Genomic DNA, 23997 nt, shown 5'->3' with positions numbered 1-23997 from the left:
CGTCTCCGGAGGAGCAGTGGCAGGGAATGAGACACCCAGGGGCTATCCTTCCTTCTGAGCCACTCCCGTCCTAAGCAAGCCACATCTGGGGGCTCCTGGGCTCTTCATGGGTCACAGAGCCACTAAGTGGGCTCCCTGGGGGCGAGGGCTCAGAATGTGCGGGAACCTGCTGGGTTCCAGATAGCCACAAGAAGCCCTCTCCTTCCCCAGGGGCTCACTGAGGAAAAGGCAGCTACTAACCCAGCATGCCAAAGAGCTGGATGAGGGGTCAGCATTAGAAGAAAATGTCAAAATCCAGTAGTGAAAAACAGGGTAAAGCAAACAATTCTCCTCTGGCCCCTCTCCTAGAAAACTGTCACCATTAGCTTACTGCAGCCTGATAGCCGGTGGGCCCCTCATTCACACATTCACAGTCTCACAGCCCTCCCCTCCGTCCTCCTCCTGCCTTGGAGGAGAAAGCAGGTGCCCTCAGGAAGAAATCCACTCTTCCTCCTACCACCAACTCTAGCAGGCACTATCAGGCTCAGAAGAGTGAAAGGCCTGCAGAAGTGCAGGAAGCAATACAACAAAACATCCTGTAATTCCGCTCCAGGTGACAACCTAAGCAGCAAGCAAGGAAGAAATGATTTAGATTCTCATTAAAAGCACACCTGCTGCTTAATGGGTGCAGGGCTTCCTTTTGGGGTGATGAAGATGTCTTCTGAGTGGATAGAGGTGATGGTCGCACCACATTATGAAGATACTAAATGCCACTGAATTGTACACTTTATAATGTTTAATGGTTAATTTTATGTTATGTGAATTTTATAAGTAAGAAAGAGCACACCTATTAAATGTAAAAAAGGTAAAAAGTTAGCAAGTTTACCAGTATATTAAAATACTAGAAAGAGTTCCATATGACCTCAATAAATTAGGAAATGTGCATTAAAATAGGATGGAGTTTTATGAGAAAAAAAATAGGAGGAAGAAAACAAGGACACATAACATACATACAAGACAAGGAACAATTAGCCCTAAATAGAGCAGATTACACAGGGTTGGGATAGGAAAGAAAAGGTCATTAGAGCATAAATTATGATTCAGCAACAAAATGAAGTTAGTAAAAACATGATCTGGGGAGTGTTTATAGAAGCACAATTTACATGAGCCAGTAAAGTAATCTTTTTTCTGCCACTGATAAGGTTTTTATTAGGGCACTGTATCCTGTTTTGGTTTCTGTACTTGGCTCTAAAGGATACAGACAACTTTTAGCTAGAGTCACAAACATCATTAGTTTGCTCAAACACATACTAATCAGCCACAGTTCCTGTAGAGGAAAGTTGGAAACATTCTAATGCTCTAAGACAACTCTGCTCAATTTCTTATCTTCTATGAGCTTTACACAGACTTTTCTGGCCTTAAGAGTTACACTTAGGCTCAAGGACAGCACAATGGAACTGGCTATCATAAACACTGGCACCTCATATGCAAATGGCAGAACCACTGGACTGGGCCCTGACAGGTTCCAGCCATGCCCCCATGTGGTCACAGTTAAGCACTGGCACTGGGACTGCACAGATTCCATTTGTGGGAAATAAACCAGCACCCCACCCTACCTTCCTACCCTCCTACTAGCACAAACCCACAAAGCACTGCTAAGGGGTATCCCTTTAAAGCCAAACATAAACTGAGGGAGAAAAAGGGCTTAGGTGCCTTTTTGCTTGTTGTATTGTTACTTGAAGCCGAGAACTCCGAGAATCCTCCAGAATTCAGGTTTCAGAGGCCACAGTTACCTGGAGCAGCTGGATTCAGACGGGGACCTTTGTTGCCCTTCGTACTGCTGCACTAGGGCCCGCACACTCCAGTATGGATTCTCAATTTCCTCATCCATGCTGCTGTTCCTAAAGTCAAAGGACCCCAGCAAAGGGAAGGTGTCAGTCCTTCAGATCAGATCAACTCATCAAGTACAGAGAGACTGCCACTCTGCGAGCAGTATACACACATGAGTAAGACAAAACCCCTGCCTCAAAGACACTTGGTACCTAGCAGGGAAGGCAGACAAAAAACAAGTAATTCACCAACCTGTGCAACGCCTCAGGGTCCTGCTCTCTCTTAGCAGATACACAACCCACAAAGCATTTCCTGCCATGACTCCCAAGACAACCTGACCTTTGGGTACATTCCAGAGTGGAGCTTCCTCTAGATGAACTGGAACACTGCTCCCACGGACCTCCCAGTGAAGAAAACCCACTGTGCCAAAAGTGTATATTTAAATTTTGGGCACCAGAGCAAAAACTTACACATAAGATTCCTTTACTTTTCCTAAATGCAAAATAAAAATAAACATCTCAGAAGAAAAGGCTTTTCTCTTTTGAGAGTGCCCTCCCCTACCTCCCCACTCCATGTTCTTTTCTGCAATCTGGGGCTGTTTGGGTGACGTTTCTATCTACTGCACTGTATCATCTAACAGAAGAAGTATCAGAGAGAGGGATCAGTTCCCACCCCCAGATTTCTACCCTTACCTCTGTCTATATCGAAAGACATCCCGTCCTGATCGGGACATGTCATGACACACATCGGCCAGAGCAGCAGCTGCTCCCTGGGCAACAGCAGTGGCACAGTGTGGTCGGTGACTTTGCAGAGGGGCTCTGGAGTCCCGTCCTTGGTTCACCGTCCTGCTAGAGCCAGGTTTGAAATGAGCTGCCAAGGCAAGGACCAGCCTCATGATAGACTTCAGGTTTCCATCCACAATATCTGAAGGATAAAACGGACCAAGAATAAAACAGACCAAGAGGTCCTAAGAGGGAGGCAAAAGCTGAGGACTTCTGCATTTAATACATATTGCTAGTGATACAGGTAAGCAAGGCAGTCAGGGTCTCAGTCCTCACAAAGCTCTGGGCAACAAGGGAGACCGAATATATAACAGCAATGACAATAAAGTAAGATCATGTGTTTTGATAAGACAAGTACAGGATTCTTTGGGAGGTCAGAGTAGAGACATCTTATCTAGATGGCTCAGAGAAGGATTCCTAGAGGAAGTGGGTTCTAAACTGAGACTTGATTGACAAAAGAGTAGCATATTAGTTAGACAAGAGAAAGACAAAGAGTATTCCAGGAAGAGGGAACAGCAGGTGTGAAGGTCTTGAAGTGGGAGAGAGCATGATATATTAGAGCTATGCCATCTAATATGGGAACCATTAGCCACCTGTAGCTATCAAGCACTTAAAAAGTCACTAGTCTGAAATGAAATGTGCTCTAAGTGTAGTATGTACTTAGCATACACACATGCCCCCAAAATGCAAAATATCTCAGTAACTTTTTATATTGATTTCATGAAATGGTATTTTGGATATACTGAGTTAAATGAAATATTATTAAAATTAATCTCACCTTTTTTTTTTTTTTTTTTTGAGATGGAGTTTCACTCTTGTTGTCTAGGCTGGAGTGTAATGGCGTGATCTTGGCTCACTGCAATCTCTACCTCCCAGGTTCAAGCAATTCTCCTACCTCAGCCTCCTGAGTAGCTGAGATTACAGGTGCCCGCCACCACGCCCAGCTAATTTTTTATATTTTTAGTAGAGATGGGGTTTCACCATGTTGGCCAGGCTGGTCTTGAACTCATGACCTCAGGTGATCCGCCTGCCTCAGCCTCCCAAAGTGCTGGGATTACAGGCGTGAGCCACTGCGCCCGGCCCACCTGTTTCTTTTTTTATGATGTGGCTATTAGAAACACTTTTTTTTTCCCCCAGGCTGGAATGCAATGGCACAATCTTGGCTCACTGCAACCTCTGCCTCCTGGGTTCAAGCGATTCTCCTGCCTCAGCCTCCTGAGTAGCTGGGATTACAGGTGCCCACCACCACGCCCAGCTAATGTTTGTATTTTTAGTAGAGATGGGGTTTCACCATGTTGGCCACACTGGTCTTGAACTCCTGACCTCCAGTGACCAGGAGTGTGATCAGGGAGGCCTAGCCTCCCAAAGTGCTGGGATTACAGGTGTGAGCCACTGCACCCGGCCTGCTATTAGAAACCTATGTGCTTAAGTTACCTATGTGACTTGCATTCTATTTCTGTGACACAGCACTGTGGTGGAGGAAGTGAAAGAAGTTCAGCATAGGCAGAGCCCAGAATGCAGGGGGAGACAGGGAAAGGTGAGGCAGCAGGGGGGTGCATCAGAGGGTGGATCACACAGGGCATGGGAGGCCACAGGAAGGACTCTGGATTTTATCCTAAGGGTCCTCAGATACGGAGGAGTGGCATGAGTATAGGTACTCTAAGAAAGATCATTCTGACTGCAGTGTGGAGAGCAGATGAGAAGGGGACAAAAATCAATGCCGCAGGACTAACTCAGACTGTTACACTTCTCCAGGTAAATGACAATGATGTCCTAAATGGCAGTGTTCCCTCAAAATAGCTGACTTTAATGGGCCAGATCCCCAAGCCCACTCCACATGGGAACCAGATCAGAGGTATCGTGGAACTCTAAATTTTGCCCTAGAAATAAAAGAGGAATGTAGGCAGAAAACAGTGTGGTAAGTCTGGTGAAAGTCAATGTAAGGAAATGGGTAAATTTTTATTTTATTTTTTAGCTTTGTAGCCTTTAAATATACAAGCCTTGGAAAAGGATTATTTGTGTTTGTTTTTTTTCTTTTTCACCTTTTGTTTTAGAAGCAGGTGGTACACATGCAGGTTTGTTACAAAGGTATATTGTGTGATGCTGAGGTCTAGGGTACGATTGAACTCATCATCCAGATAGTGAGCACAGTACCCAACAGGTAGTTTGCAGCCCTTCCTCCCTCCCTCTCTCCCTCCTCTAGTAGTCCCCAGTTTCTATTGTTCCCATCTTTATGTCCCAATGTGCACCCAATGTTTAGTTCCCAATTATAAGTAAGAACATAATGGTGTTTGATTTGCTGGTTCTGCATTAGTTTGCTTAGGATAATGGTCTCCAGCTGCATCCATGTTGCAGCAAAGGACATGAATTTTTTTTTTTATGGCTGCATAGTATCCTATGGTGTATATATATATATATATGGTATATATATATATGGTGTGTATATATATGGTATATATAGTATATATATATAGTGTGTGTATATATATATATATATATATATATATATATATATATATATATACACACCACATTTTCTTTATTCACTGCACTGTTGATGGGCACCTAGGTTGATTCCATGTTTTTGCTATTGTGAATGGCGCTGCAGTGAACCTACGGGTGCATGTGTCCTTTTGGTAGAATGATTTATTTTCCTTTGGGTATATACCCAGTAATGGGATTGCTGTAGTTCTTGGAGAAATCTCCAAACTACTTTCCACAGTGGCTGGACAAAGTTACATTCCCACCAACAATATATGTGTCCCCTTTTCTCCACAGCCTTGCCAACATCTGTTATTTTTTGACTTTTTAACAAAAGCCAACCTGACTGGCGTGAGATAGTATCTCATTGTGGTTTTGATTTGCATTTATCTGATTAGTGTTGATGAGCTTTTCTTCATATGTTTGTTGGCCACTTTTGAGAAGTATCTGTACATGTCCTTTGCCCACTTTTCAATAGGGTTATTTGTTTTTGCTTGTTGATTTAAGTTCCCTATAGATTCTAGATATTAGACCTTTGTCAGATTCATAGTTTGTGAATATTTCCTCCCATTCTATAGGCTATCTGCTTACTCCCCTGATAGTTTCTCTTGCTATGCAGAGGCTCTTTAGTTTAATTAGATTCCAATTATCAATTTTTGTTTATGTTGCAATTGCTTTGAGGATTTATTAATAAATTCTTTGCCAATGCCAATATCAAGAAGGGTTATTTCCTAGGTTTTCTTCTAGGATTTTTATAGTTCAAGGTCTTATATTTAAGTCTTTATTCCATCTTGAGTTAATTTTTGCATATGGTGATAGACAGGGATCTAGTTTCATTCTTCTGCATATGGCTGGCCAGTTATCCCAGCACCATTTATTGAATAGGGATTCTTTTCCTCATTGCTTATTTTTGTTGAGTTTGTCAAAGATCACATGGTTGTAGGTGTGGAACTTTATTTCTGGGTTCTCTAGTCTGTTCCATTGGTCTATGTGTCTGTTTTTATACCAGTACCATGTTGTTTTGGTTACTGTTTTTTTTTTGTTTTTTTTTTTTTGAGATAGATTTTCGCTCTGTTGCCCAGGCTGGAGTGTAGTGGCGCAATCTCGGCTCACTGGAACCTCGACCTCCTGGTTTCAAGCTATTCTCCTGTCTCAGCCTCCTGAGTAGCTGGGACTACAGGCATGCACCACCACACCCGGCTAATTTTTGTATTTTGAATTTCTTTTACCTCTTTGGTTAGATGTATTCCTAGATATTTCTTTTTTGTGTGTGGTCATTGTAAGTGGGATTGTGTGTGGGACTGTGTTCATAATTTGTCTCTCAGCTAGAATGTTATTGGTGTATAGAAATGCAACTGATTTGGCCAGGCGCGGTGGCTCATGCCTATAATCCCAGCACTTTGGGAGGCTGAGGCAGGTGGATCACTTGAGGTCAGGAGTTTGAGACCACGCTGGCCAACATGATGAAATCCCGTCTCTACAAAAATACAAAAATAAGCCAGGCATAGTGGCGCATGCCTGTAGTTCCAGCTACTCAGGAGGCTGAGGCAGGAGAATCACCTGAACCTAGGAGGCGGAGGTTGCGGTGAGGTGAGATCACGACACTGAACTCCAGTCTGGGTGACAAAGCAAACTCCATCTCAAAAAAGTAAAATAAATGCTACTGATTTTTGTACACTGATTTTATATCCTGAAACTTTACTCAAGTCATTTATTAGTTCTAGGAGCCTTTTGACAGAGGCTTTTGGGGTTTTCTAGGTATAGAATCATATCATCAGTGAAGAGAGATAGTTTGACTTTTTCTTCTCCTATTTGGATGCCTTTTATTTCTTTATCTTGCCTGATTGCTCTGGCTAGGACTGCCAGTACTATGTTGAGGAGGAGTGGTGAAGGATTCTTTGATACCTTCCACAAGGTGCTCTCAATGATCAGTACTGGCCTCATCTAAATGATCTAAACACAGAGAACACTAATATAATAATCCAACATGAGCCGTTCTGCCCCTATTGTCATGAGACCCAAAGACAATCAGACCCAGGAACTGACGCTGAAACAAAACCAGATCTATAGTCAGTGCTCGAGAAACAGCAAAAGAACTAGGGAGCCTATGCTCTCTAAGAACACCTACACTGTTCCTCCCTTGAAGCCTGGGCTCAAAATAGCCCAGCAAACCCATCTGGGCCAAGCCACTACAGAAGAGGGCAGATGCAGAGGTCATAGAGCTGCTTTCATCCTGCCTAGAATGTTCTATGATATCCAAAAAAGGGCTATAAAATATTTCCCTTCTAAAAAACTAGATGGAAAAAATGTAGGTTATGAGTATCTTAAATAATATTTTGTCATGAAACCCAAGGAACTTAAAAAACATAAACTCTTCATTTTTGATGACTTAAATGAGAAATTCTAAAATTAATATCCCAATATTGTAATTTCTTCTCTCTTTTTTAAAAAATAGAGACAGAGCCTAACTATGTTGCCCAGGATGGTCTCAAACTCCTGGGCTCAAGTGATCCTCCCGCCTTGGCCTCCCAGTGCTGGGATTACAGGTGTGAGCCACCATGCCCAACCATAATTTCTTCTCTAACCACTAATTTTCCTACATACACTAAAGCAAATCTGTATTCAATTAAAATGAATGCCCGGGCACAATGGCCCACGCCTGTAATCCCAGCACTTTGGGAGGCCAAGGCGAGGCGGGTAGATCACTTGAGGTCAGGATTTCGAGACCAGCTTGACCAACACAGTGAGACCCCATATCTACTAAAAATACAAAATTAGCCTGGCATGGTGGCACATGCCTGTAATCCCAGCTACTTGGGAGGCTGAGGCAGGAGAATCACTTGAACCAGGGAGGCAGAGGTTGCAGTGAACCAAGATTGTGCCATTGCACTCCAGCCTGGGCAAGAAGAGTGAAACTCCGTCACAAAAAATAATAATCATGAAATATAAAATAAAAAATAAAATAAAATTAATGGAGACTTTCTATCTCCCCCCAGGTTACAGCCAAGGATTTTCCTGAGGCTAGCACTCACTGGTTAAAGTATACTCATGCACCAAGGATGTGATGAGGCACTGACCTTTAGCCGAAGTCTGGTGCATACGAATCTTTTTAGAGGCCACAAACTGTAGCACTTTCTCCACATTATTCTTCATCTCCTGTTGGTTACTGGGACTCAGCTGTACCCCACTCAGCTTTTCTCCTGCTGTTAGGAGAGAGAAAATATAGGAAGTTATAGGGAGGAATATTATCAAAGTTTCATAGCAGCTAGACACAGAGGAAGGGAAGATTTGATGTGAACACCAACATTATACATAAATATATAAATGAGTTAAGTCCTGGTGTTTGTCATTTAGATGGGAAATAGGAAAATGAAAGCCTTTTGGAAGGCTTTCAAATTTATACTTAGGGGTCTGTGAAGTTACTGTGTGTACATTTATTCAGTCAACAAATATTCACTCAGCATCTACTGAGTGGCAAGTAATCACTATTCTGGGCACCAGAGAAAAAGGAGAGAAAAAGAACAATAAAGTCCCTCCCTTCATAGAATTTATATCTGCAGGAGTGGCAGACAACAATCAAGTTAACAAGTAAGTGTTTAATATAATTTCATAGTAGCAATAAGTGCTTGAGAAAAAATAAAGTACAGTGATCATGGTCTCTCTGATAATACATTTGGCAGCACCTTGAATAAAGTAAAGCATGTTAAGATTTGAGGAGGAAGCATTCCAGACGGAGGAACCACAGGGACAAACCCCAAGCTCCGCTTACCTGAAGAACAGCAAGAGCAGTGTGGCTGGGGGAGTGAGCAAGGAGTCAAGTCCTAGGAAAGGCTAGACAGGCAAGCAATGCCAGGGCATGCGGGGCTTTCTGGACCACAGCAAAGGGCCTGAATTTTATCCTAAGTGTAATGAGCAGCCAATGGAGAGTCTGAGACAAGGGAGTGACATAATCTGGTTTATGTTTTTAAAAGTTGACTGGCAGGGTGCCATGGCTTACGCCCGCGCCCGTAATCCTAGCACTTTGGGAAGCCAAGGCAGGGGAATTGCCTGAGCCCAGGAGTTCAAGACTAGCCTGGGCAAGATGGTGAAAACCCCGTCTCTACAAAAATAATAAAATAAATAAAATGGACTCTGTGTGGAAATAGACTATGGAGAGAGGAAACAGGGAGATCAGTCTGAAGCATGATGAAAATAGTCAAGGCAGGACATGATGGTTTGGGCTAGAGTGGAAGAGGCTGACTGATGAGAAGTTAGATATCAGGTATATTGTAAATACAAAGCAGACGGCACATATGAAGGATTCGATATAATATATGACAAAAAGGACAATTAAGGACACCTTCTAACTGTTCTGCTTTAACACCTAGGCAAATGATAATGCAGTGTGTTACTCAGATGAAGAAACTTGGAGAATAAAGGGATTGGTAGGGGGAAGGACATCCAAATTTCTGATTAGGATGTGTGAAATTCGAGTTGCATGTTAGACATCCAAGTAGAGATGTTGGATATTCATGTCTAGAACTCAAGGAAAAATTCAAGCCTAAAGATACAAATTTGGGAAGAAATCACTTAGGAGTAGAGAATATATAAGAGGGCTGAACCTGCAGCACTCCAGGATTAGAGGTCAGGAAGGAAATGAAAAGCCAGCAAAAAAATGAAAGGAGCCTGAGAGGAAGGAAGAAAACTAGAAGTTAATAGGATTCTGGAAGCCAAGTAAAGAAAGTGTTTGAAGAGAAGGGCGTTATCAACTATGTCAAGTACTGCTATGTTTAATAAAATGAGGTCTGAGGCCTGGCCACTGGATTTGATAAGGTGGAGGCTTGGCCACTGGATTTGATATGACCTTGAGGAAGGCGGTTTCAGTGGAGTGGGATCAGAAGCCTGATAAGGGCAGATTAAAGAAAGCATAGGAAATAAGGAAGTGGATCCAGTGAGTACAGGCAAAATCTTGTGAGGAGCTTTCCTATCTAGCAAAGTCACAATAGAAAGTTGTGTTTAAGAACCTGGGTTTTGGCTGGACGCGGTGGCTCATGCCTGTAATCCCAGCACTGTGGGAGGCCGAGGCAGGCAGATCACGAGGTCAAGAGATCGAAACCATCCTGGCCAACATGGTGAAACCCCGTCTCTACTAAAAAATACAAAAATTAGCTTGGCGTGGTGGTGCACGCATGTAGTCCCAGTTATTTGGGAGGCTGAAGCAGGAGAATTGCTTGAACCCAGAAGGTGGAGGCTGCAGTGAGCCGAGATTATGCCATTGCACTCCAGCCTGGCAACAGAGCAAGACTCCGTTTCAAAAAAAAAAAGGCGGGGGGGGGGGGAACCCTTGGTTTTGCAGGGGAGGGAATGGGAAAAAAAGGGCCTAGGTTTTGGAAAAATAAGACTACATATTCATATTACTTGTATAGACATAGAATGGGAAGTTTCTCTGGGAAGAAATGCAAGAAACTGCTAACACTAGCTGCCTCTAGAAGGAAAAATGGGTAGCTGGTGGGGGGACATAAGTGGGAAAAGGAGGTTTGATCTTACATCCTTTTGTACATCTGGATTTCCTACTAGTCCACGTATAACCTATTCAAATAAATGAAACATTAAATGTTTAAAACAGGCTTTGGAATTAAAGCAGATCTAGGTTTGTACCTCTATTTTGGCACTTATAGTTATGTGACTTTGTAAAGTTGCTTAGCCTCTCTAAGCCTCATAAAATGAATACAATAGTACTAGTCATATTATACACCTATCATAAATAAATCAAAATAGCATGCTTAGCTATTTTGTTTGACTCATACTAAGTACTATTTATTTTTATAAATCTTCTCTTTTAAGCTTGTTTCCTAAAAGTGGGGATAATATTATGTTTCCCAAAGATGTGATGATTAAATGAAATTAAACAAGATAGGAAGTGTTTAATCCTAGCAGTTGCTATTACCGTTGCCATTATTACCATCATTACAGATGAATACTCTGATGAATTCATAAACTGTCCCTATGAGGTATTCATGGATGGGCTGCTTGTTGCAAACCTAGCTTCTTCCGTACCACTTGCAGGTCCTATATCCCTCAAGAACTCAAAGCAAAATCAGCTAACTAATGTAACAATAAATGTTTGAGAACCTATTATGTGCATTTGGCTAGAGCTTGCATGAACAGAAAAACATTATACTATGCCTGCTCTTAAAGAGCTCAGATCACACAGGATAGGTAATCAAATGATTACCACATAATTACCATTCGATGAGAGAAATAATAATAGAAATATGGACAAATGCTATGGAAATAAGGTTATGGTACCATCTAGTAAGAATGACTGTCAACAACCCCAGGGTTCAAGAGGAAAAAACATTTTATGAAGTATTATGGTAGAAGGGTCCTTTTGCCAGTAACATCCCTCTTTTTGCCTGACTACTACTTCCTTCTCTGGCCTTGGTTTAGATACCAATTCTTCTGGTAGGCCTCAGTTCAGATATCAGTTCTGGTAAGCCAATCCCTGAGCCCCTAAGACTGGGCTGGGTGTCCCTCCTATGTGCTCCTATCTGTGCTTACCCCACTGGAGTACTAAGTACATTAATGGAATTGACTTCACTTTCCAGCCTTTCCAACTAGTTTGGTAGACTCTTGAGAGCATGGACTATTCTCATCCTCATATTCCCAAAGCATACTACAGTGCCTGGGACACAATGTTTATTGACTAATAAATAAATGAATTAACCTTGGGCAAGTATTTTAAGTCTTCTCTACCTCCACTGCCATATATTCTAAAGAAAAAATAACCTGCTCTAAAGGGCATAAGAAGGATAAAGAAGGCCAGGTTCTGATCTATGTACTCTAGTATCAGAGTCCAGGGCCAACTGACCAACAATCTCGATGAGATATGCCAGGATCACCCCATCCCGGAGATCTTGTCGCAGGTCCTGCACAGGCTTCACTGCTGGCCTCTTCTTCAGCTGTGCATTCACCCAGGCCACATAGGCCTGCAGCTGTTGCTGGAAAATAAAAGATATGAGTAAGGGAAAGGTGGCATATTAATCTCCACCCTTACCTCATACCCTCTGAGGAAGCGTTTGTGACTGGGGTATAATAAACAACCTATATCCAGAAGCAGGAGAAATTTTTGAGGAAAGAAAGAAGAAAGATTATATCATGGTCAGACACACAGCATGTTCACAAATTCTCTAGTTTTATGCTAATCTCCAGTGATAAGCTAACCTCGGACTTGGGTGGCACTGTAGACACACATAAGCAGATGAGTCTTTCAATGACTATGACTCTTGCTTTCCTCAAGTTTTTCTCTGTTGACCAGGAATGAGGGCTTGGCCCAGAACCACAGCCAGTTTTCAGGTCTATTCACGACTGCCAGCAACCCACCTCACTTCTCAGAAACAATCACTCGTGCCATATGCATAACAGACTCTGATACTCATACGAATTGCTCTTGGGCAACCAGGAATAAACAATAAACCATGCTCAGAGCTGCCTCTCCCATAGCTGCTTTCTTCAAAATGAGACTTAAGTGAAATCATCTCACAGTCAACCCAAGATTTATTCTCCTGAGCCAATAATCCTAGGATTGCTACAGAGTTAGTTTTAATCCATGCTTTATATTGTCAAAGAGGATCTGGTTACCAAAAACCTACACAAAGAAGGAAAAAGAAAGTCTATAGTGAGCAATGTTACTGAAGACTAAGAGGCATTTTCATTTACTTTTAGACAAAGCTAGGGCCCAGTATTATCAGAAACTGGTCAGGCATCTACGTAGGGACATACAACTCATTCCAACCCTTGGAAACCTTACATATTACATTTTGTCCATTAAACAGAACTGGTATTCAGATGTTTATGCTGATTATTTGGTCAAAAGATGGGCACTAATATCAAAATATCACACAAACAATGTCACTCTCCAAGTAGCAGCTCTGACTGGTTTCTTTGCAGCCCAGGACCCTGAGCCTAAAATTTAACTTCAAGGGCTAATTGTATTAATTTATAATTTGGTTAAAATACAGTTGATTCCTAAGCCCCAAGTACTTCCTTAATGAAACAATGTTGGAAATTACTCACTGGCTGCTTCCTGAACATAAATTAAATCGTCATTATTTTCTCTCTTTGTCAATTTGTGAGAATAAATAACATCGTTTGGAAGACAGTGCTGAGACAACAATCCATCAGCCACTGACAAACTGTAGGAAGTGCAACGATCAGGAGGAGGTGGGAGGAGGAATCTAATATTTATTGAGTACCTATCATGAACTAAACCCATTTTTGGTGTTTGACCCATGTTTTAATTAGTGAAGGTACCTGGGCCAGGGCCTGACATAAAATTGACGCTTACTACATGTATTAAATGACATTATTTTTGTCATCGTCATCCAATTCAATTCTCAGAAAAACACTAGAGTTAGCATTATCTCCATTTTATGGATGAGGTTCAGAGAGGTTATGTAACTTCTCTAATGTCCCCACAGCTAGCACATAGCAGACATGGTATTAAAACCCAGTAATGTTGTCCATGCATTTACCAAGGGCCTCTTGCTATCCAACTTACTCCACAGAACAGAAATGGCTGCACCTTCTGCCTCACGTTGGCCAGACACCCATCACCAGGGACCAGATGAGATCTGTGATGCTCCAAGGTCTGCTCCCATTGTGCAGTCAGAAGCAGACCAGGCAAAGGGCACCTCTAGAGTGAACCACTCTGGTCTGAGGGAAAGCAGTTAAGCCCAGAAAGAACACTAAGGTGACAGGTGGGATCTGATTACCTGGCTTTTATATAAAACTCCTAACCAATTTCCCTGTGTCTATTATCATCCTCAACCCACCCTCCACACAGTCCTGCTTAAAATCTGTTACTTGTCTCCAATTATCCTCAAAGATAAAATCCAATTGCCATTTAAGCTCGTCACATGCTAGCCTTCACCTGTTCTCCAGCTTCACCCCCATTCCCCAAATACCCACCATGCTTCAGCTCATCTGAATTATGTACAGTTCCCCAAATGCACCATGCTTTCCAGCCGCTCCACCTCCTTCTAACTCCTGCCTCTTTTTTTTTTTTTTTTTTTTGGAGATGGAGTCTTGCTCTGTCGCCCAGGCTGGAGTGCAGTGGCATGGTCTCAGCTCATTGCAACCTCCGCCTTCCGGGTTCAAGCAATTCTCTCATCTCAGCCTCCCAAGTAGCTGGGACTACGGGTGCCTGCCACCACGCCGGGCTAATTTTTGTATTTGTAATAGAGATGGGGTTTCACCATATTGGTCAGGCTGGTCTTGAACTCCTGACCTCAGGTGATCCACCCACCTAGGCCTCCCAAAGTGCTGGGATTACAGATATGAGCCACCGCACCCGGCCAACCTGCCTCTTCTTAAGTCTCAGCTCAAGTATCACTTTTTTCAGAAAGCTTTCCCTGACCTCTCAGATACCACAGACTCTGATCTCCCTGAGGGCTTCCTATGTCACACAATCAGTTCAACGATAATTTGAGGCACTGTACCCAGTTATGAGGCTACAACAAGCCCCAGCTTGCAGGCTGGTAGAAACAAAGCTATGACGGGGTACATAGGGTGCTAATAGAGTATTAGCCCAACCTGAACCCCAAGCTTCAGAGGGTCTCCTGAAGGAGGAAAAGAAGCAAAGAGGACAGTGAGCTCAAAGGAGCTAAGGCCTGAAATATGCTTTATGTGGAGAGTCACAATAGTTCAGAATTATTTGACTCTTAGAGTAGCAGGTGCTCAACAAATATTTGTTTGAATCAGTTAATCATTTGTCACATTTTATCAGGCCAATAACTAAGATGACTGCAAAAGTTAATTGCGTGGGGGACAAACAAGAACAAGTATTTTTCTTGAGGTCAAGATAATTTCTACTTAAGTAACCTTAGCTTTTTCTTGCCCGTAGAAGTTGTCTCTGATGCAAAACTGATTAGTACTCTTAAGTACTTTTCATGCACATTACTCACAGTCTGGTCTTCCAACAAAAGAGGATTCCACAACATAAACAGTAATAGTCACTTTTCTGAACACCTACTTTGTATCAAGAGCTATGCTAGGTTCTTTAAACACATTTTCTCTAATGCTAATCTGGCAGGGAGATGTTTTTGCATTTATTTTCCTCATTGAAAACAGAGACATAAAACGGTGAAATAACTTGTTCATGGTTACCCAAACAGTAAATCATGAATATGGAATCCAGATATGACTCCCAAGCCAATGCTCTTTCCACTCTACCACACTGCTGCCTAAATAAATGCACTGCTGAGGCTTAAATGACTTCCCTAAAACTTTCAGGATGTACCTGAGTCAAACCACTCCCTCCACCACATCCAATCCATGAATCTCTTGTGTAATAAACTATACTAAGCGGCTGTCTACTAAAGTGTGCTTCCCAGATCAGTAGCATCGGCAACACCTGGGAGCCTGTTAGAAATGCAGACTCCTGGGCTCCTCCCCAGCCTACTGAATCAGAGCCTATATCTTAACAAGCTCTCCTGGTGATTCATATGCCCATGAAAGCATGAGAAGCACTGACCCAGCCCGCTGTTGCCATACTTGGCTGCACGTCAAGGTCACAAGGGAAGTTTTTCATAAGCAGACGTCATCCTAAATCTACCAGTTGTCTCCAGAGGGTAGGAACTCAGAAAGCTTTATCTTCCCAAGCTTTCCCATATGATTCTTGTAAAGCTGACTTGAGTCTTTTCCCAGCGAAACATTCCAGTTCCCTTAACCAACGGGTTCCCAGCCCCCTTGGTTAACAACCAGAATCACCTGGAAAGCTTTTCAAAAAATACTAATGTCTAGGCCCACCATAGAGCAGTCAGAATTTCTGAGAGTGGGACCAAGGTATATCAGTATTCCTCAAGTGCTCCTAGTAACATGCAGAGATGTGAGCCAAGGTTAACTATTCCTTACATAAAATAGTTAAAAGCATTACTGTTTTTCTTTTTCTTTTCTTTTCTTTTTTTTAAGACAGAGTTTCACTCTTGTCTCCCAGGCTGGAGTGCAGTGGCACGATCTCGGCTCACTGCAACCTCCGCCTCCCGGGTTCAAGCAATTCTCCTGCCTCAGCCTCCCGAGAAGCTGGGATTACAGGCGCCAGCCACCATGCCCACCTAATTTCTGTATTTTTAGTAGAGAAGGGGTTTCACCATGTTAGCCAGGCTGGTCTCGAACTCCTGACTTTGTGAACCACCCGCCTTGGCCTCCCAAAGTGCTGGGATTACAAGCGTAAGCCACTGCGCCTGGCCAAAAGTGTTACTGCTTTTCTAAATCTCTCTGAATCCATGACACCTAGAACCTGATACTCCCTAGACGTAATGAAGACATACAGCTTCTTCATTCAAAATGCTGTATTTTGCCGGGCACAGTGGCTCATGCCTGTAATCCCAGTACTTTGGGAGGCCAAGGTGGGCAGATCACTTGAGGTCAGGAGTTCAATACCAGCCTGGCCAACATGGTGAAACCCTGTCTCTACTAAAAACACAAAAATTAGCCGGGTGTGGTGGTGTACACTTGTAATCCCAGATACTTGGGAGGCTGAGGCAGGAGAATCACTTGAGCCTGGGAGGTGGAGGTTGCAGTGAGTCGAGATTGCGCCACTGCACTCCAGCCTGGGCGACAGAATGAGACTCCATCTCAAAAACAAACAAAAACAAAAACAAAAACAAAATGCTGTATTTCTCTTTCTCCTCTTTCCTTCCTTCTTTGGCCAATAGATCACACTGCTGACTTGCACTAAGAGGTCATTCAAAACCACTAAGTATTATTTTTCATTCTGAAACAATCTTAGACTTAGCAAAAAGGTAGCAAAAATGGTAGAGTTCACCATTACCCAGGTAGCCCAAATTTTTACATCTTACATAAGCACAGTACAATGATCAAAACAGGAAGCTAATGTTATGGGATCCTTGAGTGTCACTTTGCTAGCTGGAAACCTGGCCAGTGGCGCCTTTGCCTGAGTTTTGCTTGGGCCCACTGGGCCCACTCAGTCTGGCAGGCTCGCACTGCCGGCTTGGATCCCGTGCCTGCCAAGGGCAAGTGGAGTGGCAAGGGGTGTGTGAGCAAGTGAACATGGGGTCCAGCCACTGCGCACAGCCAGAAACACTGACTGTGGTGGGGTGGGCAGCTCCAGGCACTGGCACAGGTGCTGGCTCCCTGCGATGCTGCAGCTGGACCAGGCATACTGCAAGCAGCTTCCACAGCTGGCACCAGGGAATGTGGTGGCACCTGGAAGCTTGGAGACTCCAAGAACCACAGAGCCCAAAAGAGGGTGTCACAGCCCTGGCTTGGGGAGCTCCTAGGTCTGGGCTCCCCAAAGGGAGCTCTTCTCTCTGCAGCTCTTCTCTCCTCTGTTCTCTCCTTCTTGTTGCCTGCAACATGGTGAGCAACGGGCATGTTTCAGACCTGTTGGTGTTACAGCTCTTTCAGCCCCACCATTTGGCAGGTCCCAAGTTCCTGCCCTGCATCCAGGAAGAATGAGGTATGTGGGTAAGTGGAAGGTAAGGCAAAGAGGAGCTTTATTGAGCGATAGAACAGCTCAGAGGAGACGTGAAGTGGGTAGCTCATCTCCACAGCCAGGGTGTCCCAATGAGTGTTCAGCTCTCAGCAGAGAGAAGACCCTGGAGTGGGTAGCTCTTCTGCTCGGCTGGTTTTCCCATCATCTGCTCACCATTCAGCAGGCAAGAGACCCTGGAGTGGGTAGCTCCTCTCCGCAGGCAGGTCGTCCCATCATTTCCCAAGTCTGGTTGAGTCTGGGGTTTTGATGGGCTTCAAAGGGGAGGAAGTGTGTACTGATTGGTTCATGGGTGGCCATGGGTAGGCCTGGAAAAAACACCATAAATTCCCACTCCGGTCTGCGGGGCTGGCAGCCTGGCCCCCCAGGCTTCAGGCCTCCCTGGTTTGAAGGTGGGGCTTCACCGGGAACCCGCCCCTTTCCACACAGGAGCCTGTCTGCCTCCTGCCACGTGCCAAGGGGCATGTGTAGACCAGTGCTGAGCTGCCCACACCATCCCCTCAGCCTCCCTCTGGTGCTTTTCGGCACCCAAAGTCCAGAGGGAGCTAAGGCAGCAGGGGGCTGGCATATCAGTGCTGCCCCAACCCTGTGCACACCCAGCCAGGTTGTGGCAGTGCCCGGGCTTGGCCTCAACTTTGCTCCAAGATCGGAGCAGGTGCAGGCAGTCGGGAGAGGCCAGGCAGCAGGAGCAAGCATCTCCAAGCCTAGCCCCTGAGAGTGCAGCAATGCCTGGGTCCACAGCTGTGGCTTGGGCAGCTACAGCTGCAGCTATACCTGAGGGGTTGGGGCTCCTGCCTGCTCCTGGCCCCCAAGAGCACAGGGATGCCTGGTCCACAGCCATGGCTTGGGTGGCTGCAGCTGTGCCCGGGAGGCCGGGACTCCTACCTGCTTCTGGCCCACAAGAGCACAGGGATGCCTGGGTCCACAGCTAGGGCTCTGGTGACTGCAGCTGCGCCCAGGAGGGTAGGGCTCCTGCCTGCTCCTGGCCCCCAAGAGCACAGGGATGCCCAGGTCTGCAGCTACAGCTGGACAGCTGCAGCTGCACCCAGAGAGCATAAAGCTCCCACCCTGCCAACTCAGAGGGGGCAGGCTTCTGCCTGTCCCTGGCTCCCACCAGCTCTGTGGAGCGTGCCGCCCCGGCCACACCTGCCCCACTGCAGCCGGCATCATGGCAACAGCTGCTCCAGATGGACTGCCGCTGCCATCACTAACAGTGACAAAATACCATTACCTAATCTAGACTTGGTTCAAATTTCACCAACTGTCCCACTAATGTCCTTTATCTGGTCCAGGATCCCTTCCAAGATCTCACAGTGCACTAGGCTGCCACGTCTCTTCCATCTCCTCCAATCTGGAACAGCTGCTCAGTCTTTCTTTGTCTTTCATGACCTTGACAATTTTGAAGAGTGCTGGCCAGTTATGTTGTACAATGTCCCACAATTTGGGTTTATCTGAAGTTTTCTCATAATCAAATTCAGGTTATGGAATTTTGGCAAGAAAACCACAGAAGTCACATTGTGCTCTTCTCAGCGAACCATACCAAAAGGCACATGATGCCAATACATCTCGTTATTGAAGTTAACTTCAGTCACTTGGTTAAGGTAGTATCTGCCACATTTCTCTACTGTAAAGTTGCTCTTTTTCCCTTTGTAATGAATCAGTATTTGTGGGAAGATGCTTTGAGACTATGAAAATATCCTCTTTCTCATCATCGCTTTTCCCATCCATTTCAAATTTAACATTTATTGATTTTTCTTTCCTGCTACAATTATTATTATGGTGGTTCCCAAATGATGATTTTCTAATTCTGTCATTCCTCCTACATTTATTAATTGTAATTCCAACTGTGAGGAAGAGCTCTCTCCTCCCCCATTTATTTATTTACCTATTTATTTATTTTTTGAGACAGGGTCTCACTGTGTTGCCCAGGCTGGAGTGCAGTGGCACAAACACAGCTCACTGTGCTTTAACTTCCTGGGCTCAAGCAATCCTCTTGCCTCAGCCTCCTTAGTAGCTGGGACCACCATGCTCAGCTAATTATTATTATTATTTTTTATAGAGACAGAGTCTCACTATGTTGCTCAGGCTGCTCTCAAACTTCCGGGCTCAAGTGATCCTCCCACCTCAGCCTCCCAAAGTGCTGGGATTACACGCATGAACTCCCATGCCTGGCCCTCTCCCCCATTTATTTATTTATATCAGTATATCATGGATATTTACTTTATTTTTTATTTCTGCTATTAATCCGCTACTGTAATTATTTATTTTTAGGCCAGGCATGGTGGCTCAAGCCTGTAACCCCAGCAATTTGGAAGGCCAAGGCAAGAGGATCACTTGAGGTCAGGAGTTTGAGATCAGCCTGGCCAACGTGGTGAAACCTCGTCTCTACTAAAAATACAAAAATTAGCTGGGCATGGTGGTGGGCACCTGTAATCCCAACTACTTTGGAGGCTGAGGCAGGAGAATCGCTTGAACCTGGGGGGGCGGAGGTTGTAGTGAGCCAAAACTGTGCCATTGCACTCCAGCCTGGACAACAAGAGTGAAACTCCATCTTAAAAAAAAATTATTATTATTACTATTTATTTTGCTGCTCAAATTGTTCCAGATTTGGCCATTAGGATACCTTCATTCATATTGATTCCTGTATTATTATCACATGCCTAGGTCATTTTTTTAAAATTGTGATTAAAGAAACAAAAAATTTACCATATTAACCAGTTCTAAGTGTAAATTCAGTAGTGTTAAGTATATTCACATTGTTGTGAAACAAATCTATAGACCTTTTTCATACTGCAAAATTGAAACTGTACCAATTAAGCAACTCTGAATTTCCCCCTCCACTTAGCCCTTGGCAACCACCATTCTACTTTTGGTCTTTATGAACTGACTACTTTAGATACTTCATATAAGTGGAATCATACAGTATTTGTCTTATGGTGATTGGCTTATTTCAGTTAGCATAATGTCCTCAAGGTTCATCCATGTTGTAGCATGTGACAAGATTTCTTTCCTTTTCAAGGCTGAATAATAGTCCACCGTGTGTGTGTGTGTGTGTGTGTACACATATATATATGCACCACATTTTCTTTATCCATTCATTAGTTGATGGACACTTGAGTTGCTTCCACCTCCTGGATATTGTGAATAATGCAGCTATACAAGTATATAAATATCTCTTCAAGATCTTTTTTTTTCTTTTTTTTTTTTTGAGCTAGAGTCTCACTCTGTCACCTAGGCTGGAATGCAGTGGTGTGATCTTGGCTCACTGTAACCTCTACCTCCAGGTTCGAGCAATTCTCCTGCCTCAGCCTCCCGAGTAGCTGGGGTTACAGGCATGCGCCACTATGCCTGGCTAATTTTTGTATTTTTAGTAGAGATGGGGTTTCACCATGTTGGCCAGGCTGACCTCAAACTCATGACCTTAAGTGATCCACCCGCCTTGGCTTCCCAAAGTGCTGAGATTACAGGTATGAGCCACCGCACCTGGCCAAGATCTTGATTTCAATTATTTTCAGTATATACCCAGAAGTGGAACTGCTGAACCATATGACCTGTTCATCTTTTGAGTACTTACTTTCTGACACTGTAAGATTCTCCAGACTCCTCATCTAGTACTCTCCCTGCTCCAGCTCTGGATCAGCTATTCCTCATTCTCTTCCTCCCTCCATCCCTCCTTTCCTTCCTTTTTTTTTTTTTTTTTTTGACAGGGTCTCACTCTGTTGCCCAGGCTGGAGTGCAGTGGCACAATCACAGCTCACTACAGCCTCAGCCTCAACCTCCTGGGCTCAAGCAATCCTCCCAACTCAGCCTCCCGAGTAGCTGAAACTACACGTGCACACCACCATGCCTGGATAATTTTTGTATTTTTTGTAGAGATGGGGTTTTGCCATGTTGCCCAGGCTGAGCTATTTCTTAAAAGAACTCTGGTTCCTTTTATTGGAGAATAGTTTTTAGAAAGCAAGATTTAGGTGACAGGTGTGCTCACTGCTACTGAGGTAATATTCTAGGTCCTCTCAGTAGATAAAGTAGGAAATTTATATATGCATACATACATACCTATATGTACTTATCTTGACATATATATGAATGTATGGAATGTATATATATATATATGGGGGTGTGTTGTGTGTGTGTGTATATATATATTTACATACATAATTTATACCATAAATTATATTGATATCTCTTCCAACCCAACACCACAGAGTTCATCCTTTCCTTTCACTTTTCCTTATTTGTGTAACTCCTTTCTCCTGAGAAAACTGACTCTCACTATCCATAATACATATTTATTTTCTCAGTCCCTGAATACACATAAAATCATTTCAGAACTGCTAACTCATACCTGGTGAAAAATAAATTTATTAACTACAATAGAGTATTTGTATAAGGTTGTCCCTCATTATCCATAGAGGACTGGTTCCAGGAACTCCTTTGGATACCAAATCCATAGATGCTCAACTGTCTGATATAAAATGGCATAGTATTTGCATATAACCTAAGCACCCTTTTAAATCATCTCTAGATTACTTGTAATAGCTAATACAATGTAATGTTATGTAAACAGTTATTAAGCTGTAATAGTTTAGGACAGGCATCTGGTCCATGGCCTGTTAGCAACCGGGCCACAGAGTGAGGCTTCATCTGTATTTACAGCTGCTCCCCATTGCTCACATTACCACCTGACCTCCGCCTCCCTTCAGATCAGTGGTGGGATTAGATTCTCATGGGAATGGGAACCCTATTGTGAACTGTGCATGTGAGGAATCTAGGTTGCACCCTCCTTATGAGAATCTAATGACTGATGATCTGTCACTGTCTCCCATTACCCCGAGATAGGACCATCTGGTTGCAGGAAAACAAGCTCAGGGCTCCCACTGATTCTACATTATGGTAAGTTGTATAATTATTTCATTATATATTACAATGTAATAATACAAAAATAAAGTGCACAATAAATGTAATGTGTGTGAATCACCTCAAAACCATCCCCCACCTGATCCATGGAAAAACTGTCTTCCATGAAACCGGTCCCTGGTGCCAGAAAGGTTGGGGACCTCTGGTTTAGGGAATAATGACAAAAAAAAAAAGTCTGTACCTACTCAGTACAGATGCAATTCTTTTGTCAAATATTTTTGATCTGCAGTTTGTTGAATCCACAGATGCTGAAGCCATGGATACAGAACGCATGGATAGAGACAGCTTACTGTACAATACTTTTTGTCTTTAGCCTTACAGTACACAGCCAAAATACTGCTTCCAAAGTTACTTGGGTTAGTTCTTTCCTTTTCCACTCCTTCCACTGTGGTTATATTATTCATTTATAATACAGTTAGGTTCATCCGTTACTCTTTGTAGTTCATTTTTGGTTAGCCCCACATTCTGGTTGATTTTATTTATTGATTGATTGATATGGAGTATCGCTCTGTCTCCAAGCTGGAGTGCAATGGTGTGATCTTGGCTCACTACAACCTCCACCTCCCGGGTTCAAGCAATTCTCCTGCCTCAGCCTCCTGAGTAGCTGGGATTACAGGCACGTGCCACCATGCCTGGCTAATTTTTTATATTTTTAGTAGAGACGGGGTTTCACCATGTTGGCTAGGCTGGTCTCAAACTCCTGACCTCAGGTGATCCGCCCACCTCGGCCTCCCAAAGTGCTGGGATTACAGGAGTGAGCCACTGTGCCCGGCCTGGTTGATTTTAATTATTTATTTTTTGGATAGATGAAAAATTAATAAGGTCCTGAAAGAGCTATTCAAAAACATAAAAAGTGTCACTCCCACATCATTCTTTCCACCACATTCCCATGTACCTCTCCGCACCCTATCCCACATAACCAAGCTCATTAGTTTCCAGTTTATATGGAAAATAACAGATACATGTATGTTCCTTTATTTCTCTTTCTTTCTTTGTGAAAAACCTGATAGTATTGATACTAATTTGTACTTTCCTTTCTAACTTCACTTCATTTGATTCACTTGATTTAATTCTGAAAATCACTCCAAAGTGGTTTATAGAAATCTGCCCCATTTGTTTTTTCTTTGTTTGGTTTTTGGAGACAGGGTCTTGCTCTGTTGCCCAGGCTGGAGTTCAGTGGCATGATCACAGCTCACTGCAGCCTCAACCTCCCAAGTTCAATCCATCCTCTAGTCCCATCCTCCAGAGTAGCTAAGACCATAGTCACACGCCACCACAGCTAATTTTTGGATTTTTTTTTTTTTTTTTTTTTTGAGACAAAGTCTCACGCTGTCACCCAGGCTGGAGTGTAGTGGTGTGATCTCGGCTCATTGCAACCACCGCCTCCTGGGTTCAAGCAATTCTCCTGCCTCAGCCTCCTAAGTAGCTGGGATTACAGGCACGCACCACCACAGCCGGCTAACTTTGTATTTTTAGTACAAATGGGGTTTCACCATGTTGGTCAGGCTGGTCTCG

The 23997-nt window shown here is 43.6% G+C and overlaps 1 protein-coding gene across 3 annotated transcripts in view; it reads right to left on the bottom strand.

The window, feature by feature from the left end:
- Nucleotides 1-23997, bottom strand: part of DIXDC1 (DIX domain containing 1) — a 95504-nt gene that overhangs the window by 45711 nt on the left and 25796 nt on the right. For 2 of the 3 annotated variants that reach the window (XM_008971366.6, XM_003805441.6), the window contains 4 exons: nucleotides 11923-12052; nucleotides 8150-8275; nucleotides 2502-2733; nucleotides 1773-1880 (listed from right to left, as the gene is read on the bottom strand). In XM_008971366.6, coding sequence (XP_008969614.1) covers nucleotides 1773-1880; nucleotides 2502-2733; nucleotides 8150-8275; nucleotides 11923-12052 — 596 coding nt within the window. Of the gene's footprint in view, nucleotides 1-757; nucleotides 1881-2501; nucleotides 2734-8149; nucleotides 8276-11922; nucleotides 12053-23997 lie in introns of those variants that run through there. The other variant, XM_057299241.2, reaches the window with a different exon arrangement.

This window comes from Pan paniscus, chromosome 9, assembly GCF_029289425.2.
Source record: "Pan paniscus chromosome 9, NHGRI_mPanPan1-v2.0_pri, whole genome shotgun sequence".
NCBI lineage: Eukaryota > Metazoa > Chordata > Mammalia > Primates > Hominidae > Pan > Pan paniscus.
Note: the sequence above shows the minus strand (reverse complement) of the source record. Positions and strands in the feature narration are given on the sequence as shown.